This window comes from Lithobates pipiens, unplaced genomic scaffold, assembly GCF_037356315.1.
Source record: "Lithobates pipiens isolate NorthernLeopardFrog02 unplaced genomic scaffold, aLitPip1_a1.2 Scaffold_13, whole genome shotgun sequence".
Classification (NCBI taxonomy): Eukaryota; Metazoa; Chordata; class Amphibia; order Anura; family Ranidae; genus Lithobates; species Lithobates pipiens.
In genome coordinates, this window is record NW_027507718.1 from 439,271,096 (window position 1) to 439,288,056 (window position 16,961).

At 42.4% G+C, this 16,961-nt stretch overlaps 1 protein-coding gene across 1 annotated transcript; it reads right to left on the bottom strand.

Moving 5' to 3' along the window:
* Positions 1 to 3,660: 3,660 nt before the first annotated feature.
* LOC143975367 (extracellular superoxide dismutase [Cu-Zn]-like) lies at positions 3,661 to 15,924 on the bottom strand. The gene is made up of 2 exons (XM_077477699.1): positions 15,793 to 15,924; positions 3,661 to 4,870 (listed from the first exon to the last, which is right to left on the bottom strand). The coding sequence occupies exon 2, from the start codon at positions 4,855 to 4,857 to the stop codon at positions 4,174 to 4,176; it is 684 nt and encodes a 227-aa protein (XP_077333825.1). The 5' UTR covers positions 4,858 to 4,870; positions 15,793 to 15,924; the 3' UTR covers positions 3,661 to 4,173.
* Positions 15,925 to 16,961: the final 1,037 nt, after the last annotated feature.

The window sequence follows — 16,961 nt, forward strand, 5'->3', positions numbered from 1 at the left end:
AGGGAGATCTGCTGGTGATACATGCCACTTCCATGCTGTAAGGGTAGCGCCATGTGTTAGGCCCCTACAGCACTTGCCATGTAACAAGGATCCAATTACTGTGGCACACTCACTATGGATCCTTCTACGTGTAGTGGAGGTAGTAATATCATTTCCAATACATTATTCATGCTCAGACTGCCCTCTTTTGTACTGTGTGACAGATCTGATGGAATAGTATATGGCAGTGGTCTCCAAACTGCGGCCCGGGGACTGGATGTGGCCCTTTGCTTGCCTTTATCTTGTCCTTGGGTCACTATTCCCCTACTGATACCATCAATGGGACACTATTCCTCCCATTAAAACCAATGATGGGGCACTGATTCTGGGGCATTTTCTACTCCCACTGGCCAAAGTCCAGCCCCCTAAGAAAGGGTATATGGTAAATACAGGATAGAATTGTTGTCTAACAGTCTGTCCAAAGAGAGTATGCCCTGTATCTCCAGCTTTACAGCCTCTCAGCCAGATGGCATGCCTTTTTCATTGTATGCATTGTATGGTCCATTTACTATCAACATCTCACTGCATGGCCTCTTTACCACCTACAGAATTATTAGAAAGTAGTATTAGCATTGCCTTCTTAAAGGAAAATTGGAGGGCTACTTTTGTTGACCTCTTCTGAAAAGGTTGCCCAACTGTCAGGTTGGCCTGCTGCTTTCAATACTTAAGTCAGCGGTCTCCAATCTTTTTGGCACTAGGGACTGGTATTGTGGCAGTCAATTTTTACAGGATATTCACAGAGTTTGTCCTTAGCCCCCTTCATACCACAACCACCTTTAGTGTCCAAAGTCCCCTTTTACATCACAGCTCCCCTTTTAAAGCAGACCCACATAGTCCTCAGGTACCTTTCACATCAAAGCCTCCTTTTTATATTACAGTGCAGTCCCCCGTACATTAATGTACAGGGACTGCACTGTAATGAGAACAGTGTGCCTTTACAGTGCAGTCTCCATAGGCGTGCGTGGCACACCCAGATCACCCCGTGCTGTCTCCCAAGATCTGCTTCGAAATGTTGCATCCAAGGAGTGTGTAGCCCATCCTGCTTATGACCAGGGGTCGAGTCCTGGGGGAAAAAAAGTGTGGAAACTCCTACCAAAGATCCACTCCCCCACCAAAAAAAAATAAAAAAATTATACGCTCATATGCACAAACGCTTCAAAAGTGGTATTTTTATTCCAATTTTCGTATTGTGTGTATGAAGCTTAACTGTTAGTAAATAAAAAAAAAAACAATCCTCAATAAACATAAATACAGTAATTCTCTGAATAATCAGCATTCATTCAATTGTGCTTCCATGCAAATGTGAACATCGTGTTCTGATCTTTATTGGGGAATGTTATTTTGTATATAGAGTGTTTATGTGGTGAGTTTACACTTTTCATTGAACAGAGTTTGGATAACACAGGGTTAAACGGAAAGGTCATAAATTACCTGCACATTATCTGGACAGAATGCTTGGGGAGATAGTGATGTGTTCCTGCTTAGGAGATGTATGTTAGCTTGGGGGGCTGCAAACTCTGCAGGGCTCCAATACACACTCGCTGCTATTCCAACCCTTCACATATTTCCACATAAACTTCCCTCCTGGCATTAAACTTTGCCATGTATTGTGCTCAGCGTACCACTCCAAACTGATGTTCCTCCCTCAGCTCACCTCTCTCCCTGCATGTCCTGTGAGCAGAATAGCTGTGCTCCTCCTCTGGGTTCTCTCATCATATGGCACTGAAGATAGAGGAGGGGGGATTCAGCAGGACACACAGAGTGAGTATGCAGGAGACTGGGGGGGGGGGGATGAGGAGACAGAAAATCAGGAGGGGCCGGCGGGGAGGAGCGCATCACGAGAGCTCTGACTAAATACAATCTCTTAGCAGCAGGGACCTGATCTACCCGTCAGCTAGCTGTGATTGACAGGTAGAGCGAAGTGGAAGCTGTCATGGGGCCCCCTACTGGCAATGCCCGAATGGTCAGGTGTGCGGCACTTACTATTGCGAGCTGTGTCGGTGGCTGCTGGTGTAGCACCTACCACACACCTTGCATACTTCAAAGTCTTGCAGGACACGGCTGCTAATGGGAACTGAGTTCCTGTTGTGGAAAAAGTACAGGAACTCCGTTCCCATGCGTTCCCTCAGGACTTGAGCCCTGCTTATGACACAGTATCACATGCAGATCATGAGGCTTGCCAGAGCCACTCGGTGGGAGAAATGGTCAGGTAATGCAAGTGCTTTCAGGGAGAGAGACCAGCTGTCACAACTTAGCGGTGATGTCGGGGTGGGCGGGACCGAACAGCTATCAAACACCAGCCGATGGGGTCTGGGTGGGCCGCTACGTTTGAGGCTCTGCCCCTTTATTAAGCAGCCCAGTTATTGGCTGGTGTTTGATAGCTGCTCGGTTCCACCCATCGCTGACATTGAGGCTGGGTTGGGACAGCTGGTCTCTCTCCCTGCAAGCACTTACATTACCTGACAGTTTCACACACTGAGAGGCTCTGGCAAGCCTCATGACCTACTGCATGTGAAACTCCCCCTTTCCCATATCAGTGTCCATGAGTAGTGCCAATTAGTGCCGCTTATTAGTGCCTCCTATCAGTGCAGAGCTGACCATGACCTACATCTCCCAGCAAGTCATTCGCTACAGGAGAAAATATAAAGGGATCTGCTGACCAGGCCCGCGCTCTCTTGCTTCCTGGATCCCATCGTGTGAGCAGCATCTTGCCGCTGTATGAGGGGATCGCAGCCTACCACGCGAATCACAACCCAAAGCTCAAGCCCTAGAGGGTCGGGATGTCACCCGTTTCTTGAAGGACAGTCCGTAGCAGCGTTGAACACTCTGGAACTGCCCAGTTCACCGAATCCGCAGACCGATCACCATCTCTGCAACAAGAAGAATTGTTTGATTGTTCCTCCGTTGGAAACTGCCAAGCGCTGTCAGAATTTGTGAGGGGTCTTTGCCCACAGATTCTATTGCCTTTAATACATATCCCACACTGGACACTGTGCACAGACAACTTGTATCTGGATCACATAGAGGATTGCTCCAACTTGCCAGTGAAGATGCAAGGCCTTGCTGTTAGGGCATCATTGTTATTGCTCTTAAAAAGGGACACATCCTTGGTATCTATAATTCATAATCATTCATTAGGCTTAAAAGGTATTATAGACCGGGTTGGGGTTCCTCTTTTTTAGTCAAACATTTCCTCAATCCATTATTAGCGTTCTCAATGGACTCATTTGTGACTGTGTACATTGTTATCATCCACTTCGCATTCATATGTTATCACTGAAGGCATTATTTCAACCTAGTCTTGGCTGTAACCAGATCTTGGCTGACTAATCCTTCACTTAAATCTATCTCTTTCTGAATAAGTAAAGCAATAGGGAGTTTAAACTACTTGCAATGTGTCATTTAAAAAGGTATACACAACATGTCTGAACCTAGAGTGTCAGAGGGGCTGGAGAGTTCACAGGGGCTCAGCTGCACAGAAGAACATGCAATACCAAGCAACCCCCAAGGGGGCAGTGCTACACTTCAAACATTCATCAATAGAGTTGGCTATGTTGAACAGTTTCTTGCAGCCTGTAAATATCTGAACATAAACCTGTTTATTTGATTTCAAATCAACTTTTATTTAACAGCAATTTAAAGAAGCAAATAAATCAAACATAACATACATTTTAAACACATTGTCCTCATTGATAAGTAAAATTACAAACATTAACCAAAATAAAACAGCGATTTTGCATTATTGATCACCACTGTTACTCAAAACCGATATCTCAGTAACTGATGGATGCTGGTCAGTCAGTGACCCATTGCCTTGCTATATCACTGGGGAATTTCAGTAATGAGATCTCCCTGCCAGATTCCCCCCTTTCCCCAGCTATCATCTAAAAAACAAATATATCTTGTTGTATATGGTAAAATTTCACCCAAAGAGTAAAATTCTTTGATGTGTAGATTGAGACTCCCTTATATTGGATGCAGAAGATCAGCGGAGCTTAAACCTCAGGTGCAAAAATCTCCCCACAGGGTTCAACCTTCCAAGAGCTACGAACCTTACGATCATCTTTTTTTTTTTTATTAATATATTTTAGAAGACGGACCTTTTTGATTATTATGTAATAAGGATTCATCATGCTATTTACCATCAGACTCTGGCATCAATTTATTCCAGCTGGCATTATCGGTGTACCCAATCACACAACAAGCTAGACGTGGTCCAGCGTTTCCATTTTCCAGACTGGCCGGGTTATTGCCTTTGCCAAGGTCATCAATAAGCATGTGTACAACAACTGATCTACCCATAACAGAGACTGGGCCAAAGAGGCTAGGTTTAAGATTAGAGAGGTGTTGCTTGATCTCTCCATTCAGGACATTGAAATTTCCAAAATCTCCAAGATGATGGGGATGATTTACAGAATATGGGTTGTAGTGTCCTCCAGCAGAGTTACAGCCGTTACTGAAGTCACCAAAGGTGTGGATGTGAATGGCTCTCGTAGATTGACTCTGAGGAAATCCTTGCACATCAAAGTATGCCTCCAGTTTGCCTTGTGGGTAGGTCTGCTTAAACAGAACTTTTCCAGTGATTTTAGGCTCAGTCGCATTCAGTAGAGGATTTGGTTGCAGATTACAGGTAGCATAAATCACCCTGTCAGCATTATTTAGAAGGGGGTATTTACTACCATATACATTCCATAAATCATCTACTTTTTCATGTATGTCTTTTAATATTTCAGCCTCACTTCTTTGCCTTGCCCCTACTTGGTCACCATAGGATGTATAAACCAACGGAAGAAAGACCAAGGAAAATACGAAGTGCATGATGTAATGATCCCTGAAAAATAGAATAAAATATATTAAGACAGTGATGTCTGTAATCAAGAGAACCAACATAGATGAGGATTCTCAGTCCAAATAGAATTGAACAAAGATATAGAATCATTTGTATGCACATTTTCATGAATATACTCTGCATAGTGATGTACCCTTTTCAGGCAGTGCCCTCTAGAGGTAGCTTGACAGAAGTGTCACCTTAACTGGTGACATTACAATAGGGAAAACCATGTGAAATGTTGTGATTTGTATTGGCGTAGGTCTGCTGTTATAGGAGGAGAATGTATTAAATTAAACCCTCATTCGGAAGCCCAGATGGGCATAAGATGCAGTTCCAGAGCTGCTTTTTGCCAGTGTGCCTGGCTGCCGCCATTTTTCCATCTCCACCATGAAATAACTGAAATAACTGAAGACCGTCACAAAACTAAATGCTGGTCATGGTACCCCAAACAAGAACCACTTGATCGAAGAATGTGTGTTTATTTTTCAAACTGTCACATATGTCAAATATTGTCAAAGTATCAGGGCCTCACAGGACTTTAAGGCACAACCTTCCTCAAGGTGACAGTGACTCTGTGAGGCCCTAAAACATTGGCAATAATTGACATAGGTGATGGTTTTATAAACAGACATACAATGTTGATTGATCATTGATCTTTAATTGAGTGTCGGTGACTGACATAGCAGCTGCATTTTTGGCCGCTTCATGGTCAACAATGTAAATACCAATACTGAGACCATTACTACAATGTATAGAACGGGAAGTATGACCCACTATTTCCTTTTTTTGTAAAGAGGCAGCCCATTAGGAGATAGAGTCCCGGACAGCTGAGGCTCTTGTGCAACATCACAGGACCAAGATGGGGCCCAGGTAAGTATTAAGGGGGGGGGGGGCGGGAGGCTGTCTGTCTTTAGAACCACATTAAGTCAGTAGACACTGCTTTCTTGCTCTGAGTGGCTCAAGGCTGCCCCTTGTGTACTGTGCAATGTAGTAAAGCCTGATTGGCCCAATTCTGCCCCTTCTGTTCCCAGCTGAATCTAGTGCCATGGAGCCTCATCAATTGTGCTGTGAGCTACACATGCAGGGAAAGGGTCCGTTCTGGGCCAGGATGGAAGAGTGGTCCAATTCTGATTTATTGTAACATCTATATGTTGTTTAGCGGTACTTCATATAATTTGCTTTGATCATCCTGATAGTGTATGCCCATTGTGTATGTATATGTATATTAGGTGAGACATGGCATTCCAATGATGCCTTAGGTGATGGGAGGGAAGATTTTTTTTTTCTGGGGTATTTAAAACTGTCTTGTTACACACTACATTACGGTGGTCACTGTTGCCTCAAAAAAGTCCTGGTAAGAAAGGAGATGTGCTGGTGATACATGCCACTTCCATGCTGTAAGGGTAGCGCCATGTGTTAGGCCGCTACAGCACTTTCCATATAACAAGGATCCACTTACTGTGCCACAGTCACTATGGATCCTTCTATGTACAGTGGCTGTAGTAATATAAATTTATAAATGTGACAGATCTGATGGAATGGCATATGGCAGTGGTCTCCAAACTGCGGCCCGGGGGTCAGATGTGGTCCTCTGCTTGTCTTTATCTTGCCCTATGGGGCACTGATGCTGGGGCATTTTCCACTCCCACTGGCCAAAGTCCGCCAACCCTAAGAAAGTTTGGAGCCCCCTTGTTTATGGTAAATACATAAAGAGAGAGAGAGTATGTCAAGGGGCTGAAAAGCTACAAGTGGACATTGTAGTGAAGCTGAGAGAACTGCTGAACTTTGTGTTAGGAACTGTTAGATACTGTTGCCATAGGAGAGAGCAAACCTGCAGATGCAGAAGTTTCACCTTGCTGGGGCCTTTTCCTGCACGGCTGTCTTCTTATTGAAGTCTCAGGGTCTGCCTATTGAAATTGCAACAACTTAAGGGTGTCCTGGCCCTAACCCTCTTTCCCTTGCAAAATATAAAAAGGACTGTTAAAATAAACAAAACTTCTTTTGCATCCAAGTAGTGTCTGGTGCCCAATGACTTTCACCATCATTGCAACCACTATGCCTCACAACCCACCCTCACAACCCACTACTTATTGAAGGATGTTAGTGGCCTGTGGCCTCAAATGTTCTCATTAGACTGAAAAGAGGTTAGAGATTCTGCTACATGTGTTTATGGAGCGCTGTACATTGTATTTTTGATGGTCAATGGCTCCCGCTGCTAACAATTTGCCTGTGGAGAGAGGGAGACTGCTCTCGAGCATAGTGATGGATTGAGTATGGGCTCTAGTAAGTAATGGGGGGGCAATGACCTTTCCCCCCAATGCACAAGCCACCCCTGTCTTCTAGAGGTCTCTAGAAGACTGGGGGGGGGGGGGGGGGGAGTAACAAAACAGCAGCCTGTCAGGCACTGAACAGCCCTAGGTAATAAACCTGCTCAATTGTTGTTGAGGAGCTAAACTAAATTTACCTAGCAGCCTACTCTGAATTAGGAGGATGCTACATCAAGGTAAAAAAAAAAAAAAAAAAAAAAAAAAAAACTTCTGGTACGATATTTAGCTATATAAACTATAATTTACCCCTGGAGTTAAATAATTATCTATCCCCCTCCTTTCTGTCCCCATTTCCTTTTACCATTTTCTCTTCCATACTTCTTCAAAAAACCTTTAATTATACTACAGTATTTGTTATCTATATAGAAGTATACCTAAGGTCAGGATTTCGTTTTGCTCAAATATGTAAAATTGATATATTTTTGTCTTTTCTAGTTTATTGAGCTCCTGACATTTCAGATATAAACAACTTTATACTCTAGTCTTCTCTAGCTTATATAATAACCACACCTTTTTTTTTTGGAGTGTTTATTATTCCTCCTTAGTATTTTATTCCTTTTAACTTAGATATCTGTAGCTATAATTTGCATTCATCTCCATAGGTTGTAAATGATGGAGCACCCCTCTCTTGTTTTAGGGCCGGTTCACACAGCGAGCCGCGGCGAGGCGTCTCCGACTTACCTCGCCGCGACTTGCAGAGGACTTCTGCATAGAAGTCAATGCAAGTCGCCCCCGAAGTCGCCCCGAAGTAGTACAGGAACCTTTTTTCTGAGTCGGAGCGACTCGAGTCGCTCCTCTCAGAACGGTTCCATAGTACGGAATGGGGGCGACTTGCGGGAGCGAGGCGAGGCGAGCCGTGTCGCCTCGCCTCGCGTCGCAGTGTGAACCGGCCCTTAGTGTGTTTATTTTTATTTATTTGCATATTTATTTATGTATTTACTTATTTTTTATATAACATTTATACTTTAATGTTATATTTTAATATTTTTGTTTTGTCAAATATTCTGTATTTGTTGTTATTTATTATTTCTAAAACAAATAAACCTTTTGAATGGGAAAAAAAAAAAAAAACTTTAGTCTTTAGAACCACTTTACATAGGACAGGAAGTGTATTACTGACCAGATGTAAAATGTAAGGCAAAAATACCTAAACACAGAAAACAAATGCAGCCACCACATCTTGGTAAGCTGCAATATATTAAATGTTTGTTTTTGGTTTTAGATATGCTTTAAGCAGTAGAGAGGTCACAATGACATCCTACCTGCCAGGCACACGAGAACGAAGCATGATGTGGTGGAGTAAACACAGGATGTTCAAGTTTCTGGATTCAAGATTCTACACTGTTCAGATCTGTGTGTAGCTCATCTTCCAGCAAATTCTCTCGTTCAAAAATTTTTATTTTATGTTAAAATAAATTACATGTACAGAATATAAGACAAATTATGTGATACCAGAAATAAAAAGTAGACATATTGAAGTACGGATGATACAAAGCAAAGAAGAATTTCAAGATATTCTCGTGGGAATGACAATAAATGGCCTTTATATATTTTAAAATTTGAAAACATTCTTATAGCTGAGTTTTAAACATTTTAATCCCAAGAAAATATAAATATGTCTAAAAGAAAATATATGATTTTAAAGTTTTGACCATAACTTCTAAAGTATGTTTATAGTAAGTATTATATAGTAAGGGAAGAACATAAAAGGTACCGTATATACTCGAGTATAGGCCGACCCGAATATAAGCCGAGGCCCCCAATTTACCCCCAAAAAACTGGAAAACTTATTGACTCGTGTATAAGCCGAGGGTGAGACATGGCTGTCCATCCCTGTGTGTCCGTCCATCCCTGTGTGTGTGTCCGTCCATCCATCCCTGTGTGTGTGTCCATCCATCCATCCCTGTGTGTGTGTCCGTCCATCCATCCCTGTGTGTGTATCCATCCATCCATCCATCCCTGTGTGTGTGTGTGTGTGTGTGTGTATCCATCCATCCATCCATCCATCCATCCCTGTGTGTGTGTGTGTGTGTGTGTGTGTGTGTGTGTGTGTGTGTGTGTGTATCCATCCATCCATCCATCCATCCCTGTGTGTGTGTGTGTGTGTGTGTATCCATCCATCCATCCATCCCTGTGTGTGTGTGTGTGTGTGTGTGTGTGTGTGTCCATCCATCCCTGTGTGTGTGTCCGTGCAGCCTTGTGTGTGTGTCCAGCCTACCTGTGTCCCGAGCCGCCGTCGTCCCGAGCCTCCTCCGTCCCGAGCCTCCTCCGTCCCGTGCCTCCTCCGTCCCGTGCCTCCTCCGTCCCGTGCCTCCTCCGTCCCGTGCCTCCTCCGTCCCGTGTCGTGCCGATGGATCGCCGCTCCAGGATCGCCTCTCTTCTCGGCGGCCATTCTACAATTCAAAAGCCGCGCCTCCGCCTCCGCCTGTGATAGGCGGAACACTCAATTTCCCAGCAGCCTGTGTTCCGCCTATCACGGACATCCTCTCATCCTCGTCCGTAGTACGAGTATGAGCGGATGTCCGTGATAGGCGGAACACTGACTGCTGGGAAATTCAGTGTTCCGCCTATCACAGGCGGAGGCGGAGAAGGAGGCGCGGCTTTTGAATTTTAATGTCCGCCGTCTGTCTGCTCGATACGCTGATCGAGCAGTCAGACAGCGGTGACTCGAGTATAAGCCGAGGGGGCACTTTCAGCCTCAAAAAAGAGGCTGAAAATCTCGGCTTATACTCGAGTATATACGGTATATAGGAGGGGAAGGGGAGGGAATAATTCTCCGGAGGAGGTTTTATATATCATCTCTTCCAGCAAATTCTCCATCACCACTGGCTAAAAACCTTTACAGGCTCCCCCAGCCACCCATCCACATTGAGTATGTGGATAGGGGAATGGGGATGGAGGAATCAAGTAAATTTTTATTTTTCGACCCGCTGAGTGAAAGGAAAAAAAAAAAAAAAAGAAGATGGCCAGCCTAAGTAACTCAATGAAGACAGAATCAGTAATTTTGCAGTGAAACCACTCTGCTTATCCCCCTTCACGCATAGTTAACCTGAAATTTCGGCTGATTCTTATGTCTGTTTTTGGGTCAGCGGTGCTGATCCTAGTGCCAGAGGGAGGTTGGTCCCATATCTTTGAACAGCTGAAAGAAAAATTATGCTGAACCAAATATGAAGATTGCTCCTGCTCGCTAACCTTCTAAACATGTTGTTGACTTGACTGATTCAATGTCCACAATGCTTCCTCAGTCACTGACCTGAAACAAGCATGCAGCAAGTTAATAGTGAAGTCAGACACCTTGGTCCGCATACTTGTTCCAGGAACACTAGTCAGCAACTAATGAAACCATTCAGCAAGCCAACCAGGGAATAAATATTTTCAGAAAGGAGCCAGTACTGGCTACCTATATATTTTACTTATTTACTCCTGTAATCGATGTGTCCCCTGGAGTAACCGGGACAACGTTGAGCAGTCGGGGATCACGTGATCGCAATGTATACACAGCTGTTATGCACGAGCTTTATGCATAACAGCTGTGCTTTCTGTAGTGATGCTATGATTGGCCCACAGCTATCACATGGTACTTCGGCCAATCACAGCACCCTGTACCATGTAATTAGCTGTAGCAAATAACAGCATATTAGGAGAAAGAAAGCTGTCATGAAGGGAAACACTGTATCAGCAATCCCCCCCCCCCCCCCCCCCCCAAGCAATGAAAGTACGTAAAAGGAAAAAAAAAACATTTTTTATTTTACATACTGTCAACAGTCAGCATCCCTGATCATTACCACAACAATCATAAGATGCTGTGCTGCAGTGGTGACAAAAAAAAAACACACAATAACAACAAAATAATATATCATTATATTTATAATTATATTTCTTAATTGTCCAAAAAATGGTGACAAAAAATTACAACTTACAAAAACTCACATGCCTCTTACTAAATACTAGATAGGTAGGTAGGTGCTAGAGTGAGGATTTTTCTATAGGGTAGGAAAATTTAGGCAGGCCTAGCTGGTGGCTAGGCCTGTTTGTTTTTATTCTGGTCTGGGAGTGACTCAGGGCAGGGCTGGGTGACTCACAGATAGCATCACTGTCACCTCCCTCTTCTTTCTAGAAGGTGCTAGAAAGAGAGGGGGAGAGGTGGAGTTGCCTTGCATACAGTGCAGACCAAAAGTTTGGACACACCTTCTCATTCAAAGAGTTTTCTTTATTTTCATGACTATGAAAATTGTAGATTCACACTGAAGGCATCAAAACTATGAATTAACACATGTCCAATTATATACTGAACAAAAAAGTGTGAAACAACTGAAAATTTGTCTTATATTCTAAGTTCTTCAAAGTAGCCACCCTTTGGTTTGATTACTTCTCCGCACACTCTTGGCATTCTGTTGATGAGCTTCAAGAGGTAGTCACCCGAAATGGTTTTCACTTCACAGGTATGCCCTGTCAGGTTTAATAAGTGGGATTTCAAGCCTTATAAATGGGGTTGGGACCATCAGTTGTGTTGTGCAGGAGGTGGATACAGTACACAGCTGATAGTCCTATTGAATAGACTGTTAGACTTTGTATTATGGCAAGAAAAAAGCAGCTAAGTAAAGAAAAACGAGTGGCCTTCATTACTTTAAGAAATGAAGGTCAGTCAGTCCGAACAATTGGGAAAACTTTGAAAGTGTCCCCAAGTGCAGTGGCAAAAACCATCAAGCACTACAAAGAAACTGGCTCACATGACGACCGCCCCAGGAAAGGAAGACCAAGAGTCACCTCTGCTGCGGACGATAAGTTCATCCGAGTCACCAGCCTTAGAAATCGCAGGTTAACAGCAGCTCAGATTAGAGAACAGGTCAATGCCACAAAGAGTTCTAGCAGCAGACACATCTCTAGAACAACTGTTAAGAGGAGACTGTGTGAATCAGGTCTTCATAGTAAAATAGCTGCTAGGAAACCACTGCTGAGGACAGGCAACAAGCAGAAGAGACTTGTTTGGGCTAAAGAACACAAGGAATGGACATTAGACCAGTGGAAACTGTGCTTTGGTCTGATGAGTACAAGTTTGAGATCTTTGGTTCCAACCACCGTGTCTTTGTGCGACGCAGAAGAGGTGAACGGATGGACTCTACATGCCTGGTTCCCACCGTGAAGCATGGAGGAGGTGTGATGGTGTTAGGGTGCTTTGCTGGTGACACTGTTGGGGATTTATTCAAAATTGAAGGCATACTGAACCAGCATGGCTACCACAGCATCTTGCAGCGGCATGCTATTCCATCCGGTTTGCGTTTAGTTGGACCATCATTTATTTTTCAAATAGGACAATGAGCCCAAACACACCTCCAGGCTGTGTAAGGGCTATTTGACCAAGAAGGAGAGTGATGGGGTGCTGCGCCACAGGACCTGGCCTCCACAGTCACTGGACCAGAACCCATTTGAGATGGTTTGGGGTGTGCTGGACAGCAGAGTGAAGGCAAAAGGGCCAACGAGTGCTAAGCATCTCTGGGAACTCCTTCAAGACTGTTGGAAAGCCATTTCAGGTGACTACCTCTTGAAGCTCATCAACAGAATGCCAAGAGAGCAGTAATCAAAGCAAAAGGTGACTACTTTGAAGAACCTAGAATATAAGACATATTTTCAGTTGTTTCACACTTTTTTGTTCAGTATATAATTGGACGTGTGTTAATTCATAGTTTTGATGCCTTCAGTGTGAATCTACAATTTTCATAGTCATGAAAATAAAGAAAACTCTTTGAATGAGAAGGTGTGTCCAAACTTTTGGTCTGTACTGTATATTAACCACTTAAACTTCGGACCAATTGTCAGCCTAAGGACCAGAGGTCTTTTTACAATTTTGCACTGCACTGTTTTAACTGGTAATTGCGCGGTCATGCAATGTTGTACCCAAACGAAATTTGCGTCCTTTTCTTCCCACAAATAGAGCTTTCTTTTGATGGTATTTGATTGCCTCTGTGATTTTTATTTTTTACGATATAAATGGAAAAAGACTGAAAATTTTGAAAGAAAATGATATTTTCTACTTTTTGTTATAATAAAAATCGAATAAACTCAATTTTAGTCATACATTTATGCCAAAATGTATTCAGCTACATGTCTTAAAGTAAAAAAAAATGTCAATAAGCGTATATTTATTGGTTTGCGCAAAAGTTATAGCGTCTACAAACTAGAGTACATTTTCTGGAATTTACACAGCTTTTAATTTATGACTGCCTATCTCATTTCTTGAGGTGCTAAAATGGCAGGGCAGTACAACCCCCCCCCAAATTACCCCATTTTGGAAAGTAGACACCCCAAGGAAATTGCTGAGGGGCAAGTGTGTTCCTCCAGTTGATATATCCAATTATTCATCTGGTGAGTCCAATTGAGAGAGAGAGCGGTGAAGGATTCACATATCGGTGAAGTTTGTTCACTCATTTTTATTAGTTTTTTTATTTACTATTTGAATATTGACATTCATCGTTGCACGTTTTTTGATCTTTTCTGCGCCTTATCTCAGCAACTTTATAGTATGTTGCATAGCGTTTATATTAATCACTAGCACTTTTTAGATATTGCATATTGTATTGGTTTAACACATATACACATGTTATAATTTGTAGTATTCACCATTTCAGAGTGCAACGTTTTTTTGTGTGTGGATTAGCGCTATTCTTATCACTTTACACAGTTCACTAATTGCTTTTTTCACAATTTTTGGAGTAGCAGCTGTTCATTTGAGCACACATCTGTGGCACTGTTACTACTTATTACACAATGATATCCTACCTGTCAGGCACATGAGGAGCGAAGCATGATGTGGCTGGATGTTCTCTGCTCCAAGTTTCTGGTGGATTCCAGATTCTACACTCTTCAGAACTGTGTGTAGCTCATCTCCTTACAGCACATTCTCAATCACTACTGGCTCAAAGGAGTGGGTAGGATAGGTATGGGGGAATCAAGTAATTTTTGGATGGGGAAATTAAGTAATTTTTTTCTGTTCAACCTACTGATTGAACAAAAATAAAAAAAATACTCATTTATGGCCAGCCTAAGTAACCCAATAAAGACAAAATCAGTAAATTTGCAGTGAAATCACTCTGCTTATCCCTTTCTTTCCCCTACCCTGTTCACCCATATAAACAGGGAATTTCAGCTCAGCCTTACATGTTTGTTTTTGGGTCAGCGATGCCTCAGGGCTTAGATGTGTTTGCAACTCCATGTGCCCATGCCCACGCCCGCCAGGAAGCTGACACTGCACAGCGCTAATCACAGGTAGTGAGACATTTCCCCATCTGTGCAGCCGCAGATTGGGAAATGTCTCACTGCCTGTGATTAGTGCTGTGCAGTGTCAGGCTTCTTGGCGGGCGCGGGCATGTGGAGTTGCGAACATGCCTTTGCCCATCCTTAATAAAGACTGCTCTCGATCGCTAATCTCCTTCTGAACATGCTGTTTGCTTGACTGATTCAATAGCCACAATGCTTTCTAAATCACTGACCTGAAACAAGCATGCAGCAAGTGAAGAGTAGAGTCAGACACCTTGGTCTGCATGCTTGTTCCAAGAACACTAGTCAGCAACTAATGAAGCCAAGCTTCACATGTTGCAGGTTGCCGCAACTGCAGTGTGATTTATCATGCCAGAATGGCGATTTTGGGTGCCATTCAAATAAATTGCATCTCAAATGTGCTTCCTGCGATTTATCATTTACACCTTGGCGCTTTGAAATCCCAGGCAGAATTGCAGCAAATTTGCCCGCGATGCAAAACGCAGAGGTATGAATGCAGCCTAAAATAGCTGGAGGTGCAGAATAAGACTCGTTTTTTTTTTTTATTGCTATTTTCAGAAAAACTCTACAGGCCATATAACATGGTTTCTTATGGAACACGCTCACATCTTTGCTTTTTTCAGCCGCTGCATTTTTGGAAAGGGTCAGGGACTTTTTTTAAAAGCAAAACGGTGCGTTTTTTGGTTCAATAGACTTCAACTGAGAATCTACAGAAAAGCACGTAGTGTGTTTTTGTGGCAATTTTGCCACAATTTTTGTTTTTTTATTCCACCAAACAACAAATTGGCCAAAAAAAAAAAAAAAACATATGCAAAGTGCAAAATGCATAAAAAAAGAAGAAACAAAAAAAGCACCAAACACGTGTGCAAAAGCGCAAAATGCACCGCAAAAAGCACTGAGAAACAAATCAAAAGCAAACTGCATAGGTGTAAACCAAGCCTAAGAGAAGAACAAAAGATTTCTCCATCCCAAGGATGTTGGAAGCTATTGATTTTTATTTTTATTTTCTTTTGTTCAGTTCACAGGCTGAATGGAAAAAAAAATCAAAACATGTATTTAACAATGCCCACACAAGTTTTAATCTGAATCCAAGACAGAAAAGAAAAGTACGGCATTCCTTCAGACAGAAGCCAGGTTATTCCTACGTTCTTAGATCTTCTATGTAATTGTTTTTTGGGGCACAAATAACAAACTAGCAAAACAAATCATTGCACCAGCACTAAAATGCGTATATAAAGATATATTATAGATAAACTAAGAAGGTGCTTATAGAATAACATCTACCTGTGTGAAATACAGTTCAGATGAAATGCAATTTACCTGTGCAGCGATGTGACTCCTGTGACTAGTGAAGCAGGTATCGCAGATGAATGCTCTCTGAGCAGCCAGTCTCATTGTGCACTGGTTTTGTAAGCCACTGCTGGGGGAGGGTGTCACCCTGATTGGGATACACATTCCAGCTTCCAACGAATCAGTGCCGCTTCATCAACCAGGGTCTGACGTACATGTAGGCACTTTTTTAATGAAAGTAAAAACAAATGATATATATATATATATATATATATATATATATATAAAATACATTTTACACATCTATAACACTCAATTTTATCTTACCAAATTGTCCAAGTTATGTTCATGGCCTTGGGCAAGTATTGAGTCAATGTATACTTAAATCAGCCCATAGATGATTACGTTGTTTTCATTTAACCATTGGGTTGAACGAAAAAACTGACCAGATTCCTCTATCCACACCTGCTGATTCTTGCAGCTGGAATCCACTATATGCAGAAAATCACCTGTTTGAAGAAGAAGTAATTAGCAGAAAATATCAGATCCTTTTTCTCGGCACATAGTTTCATCTATTCTTCTTATCCTGAAATCAGCCAATAGAAAAATAAATAAATAATTGCAATCAATGGGGAAAGGAGTGATATAGGAAGCTAAAGTGAAAGTGGATAAGTGATTTTAGACAGATTTTGCAGTAAAGGAGGGGCAGGTACAACGGATATTGGCAGTGGTAAACTATGCATGAGACAGGGACACACAGGAACAGTCAAAACAGGATTGGCCTGCACTTTTATTCAGTAAGGCGGCAAACAAACCTAATATCCAGGGCAGCCATCAGATTTTTGGGGCATCTTTGTCTCGATGTCATCGAGAGCAGTGATCACTGTCATGTGTGTTATAGCCCCTCCCCTCCACAGTTAGAATCACTCCCTAGGACACACTTAACCCCTTCATCACGCCCTAGTCGTTAACCCCTTCACCGCCAGTGTCATTTACACAGTAATCAATACATTTTTATAGCACTGATCGCTGTATAAATGACAATGGTGCCAAAAAAGTGATAAAAGTGTCCGATCTGTCTGCCATAATGTCACAGTCTCGATAAAAAAAAAAATCACAGATCGCCGCCATTACTAGTAAAAAAAATTAGAATAAAAATGCCATAAAGCTTTACCCTATTTTGTAGACGCTATACATTT

Excerpts from the sequence above, each read along its gene's own strand:
- LOC143975367 (XM_077477699.1), bottom strand. The coding sequence starts at position 4,857 with ATGCACTTCGTATTTTCCTTGGTCTTTCTTCCGTTGGTTTATACATCC.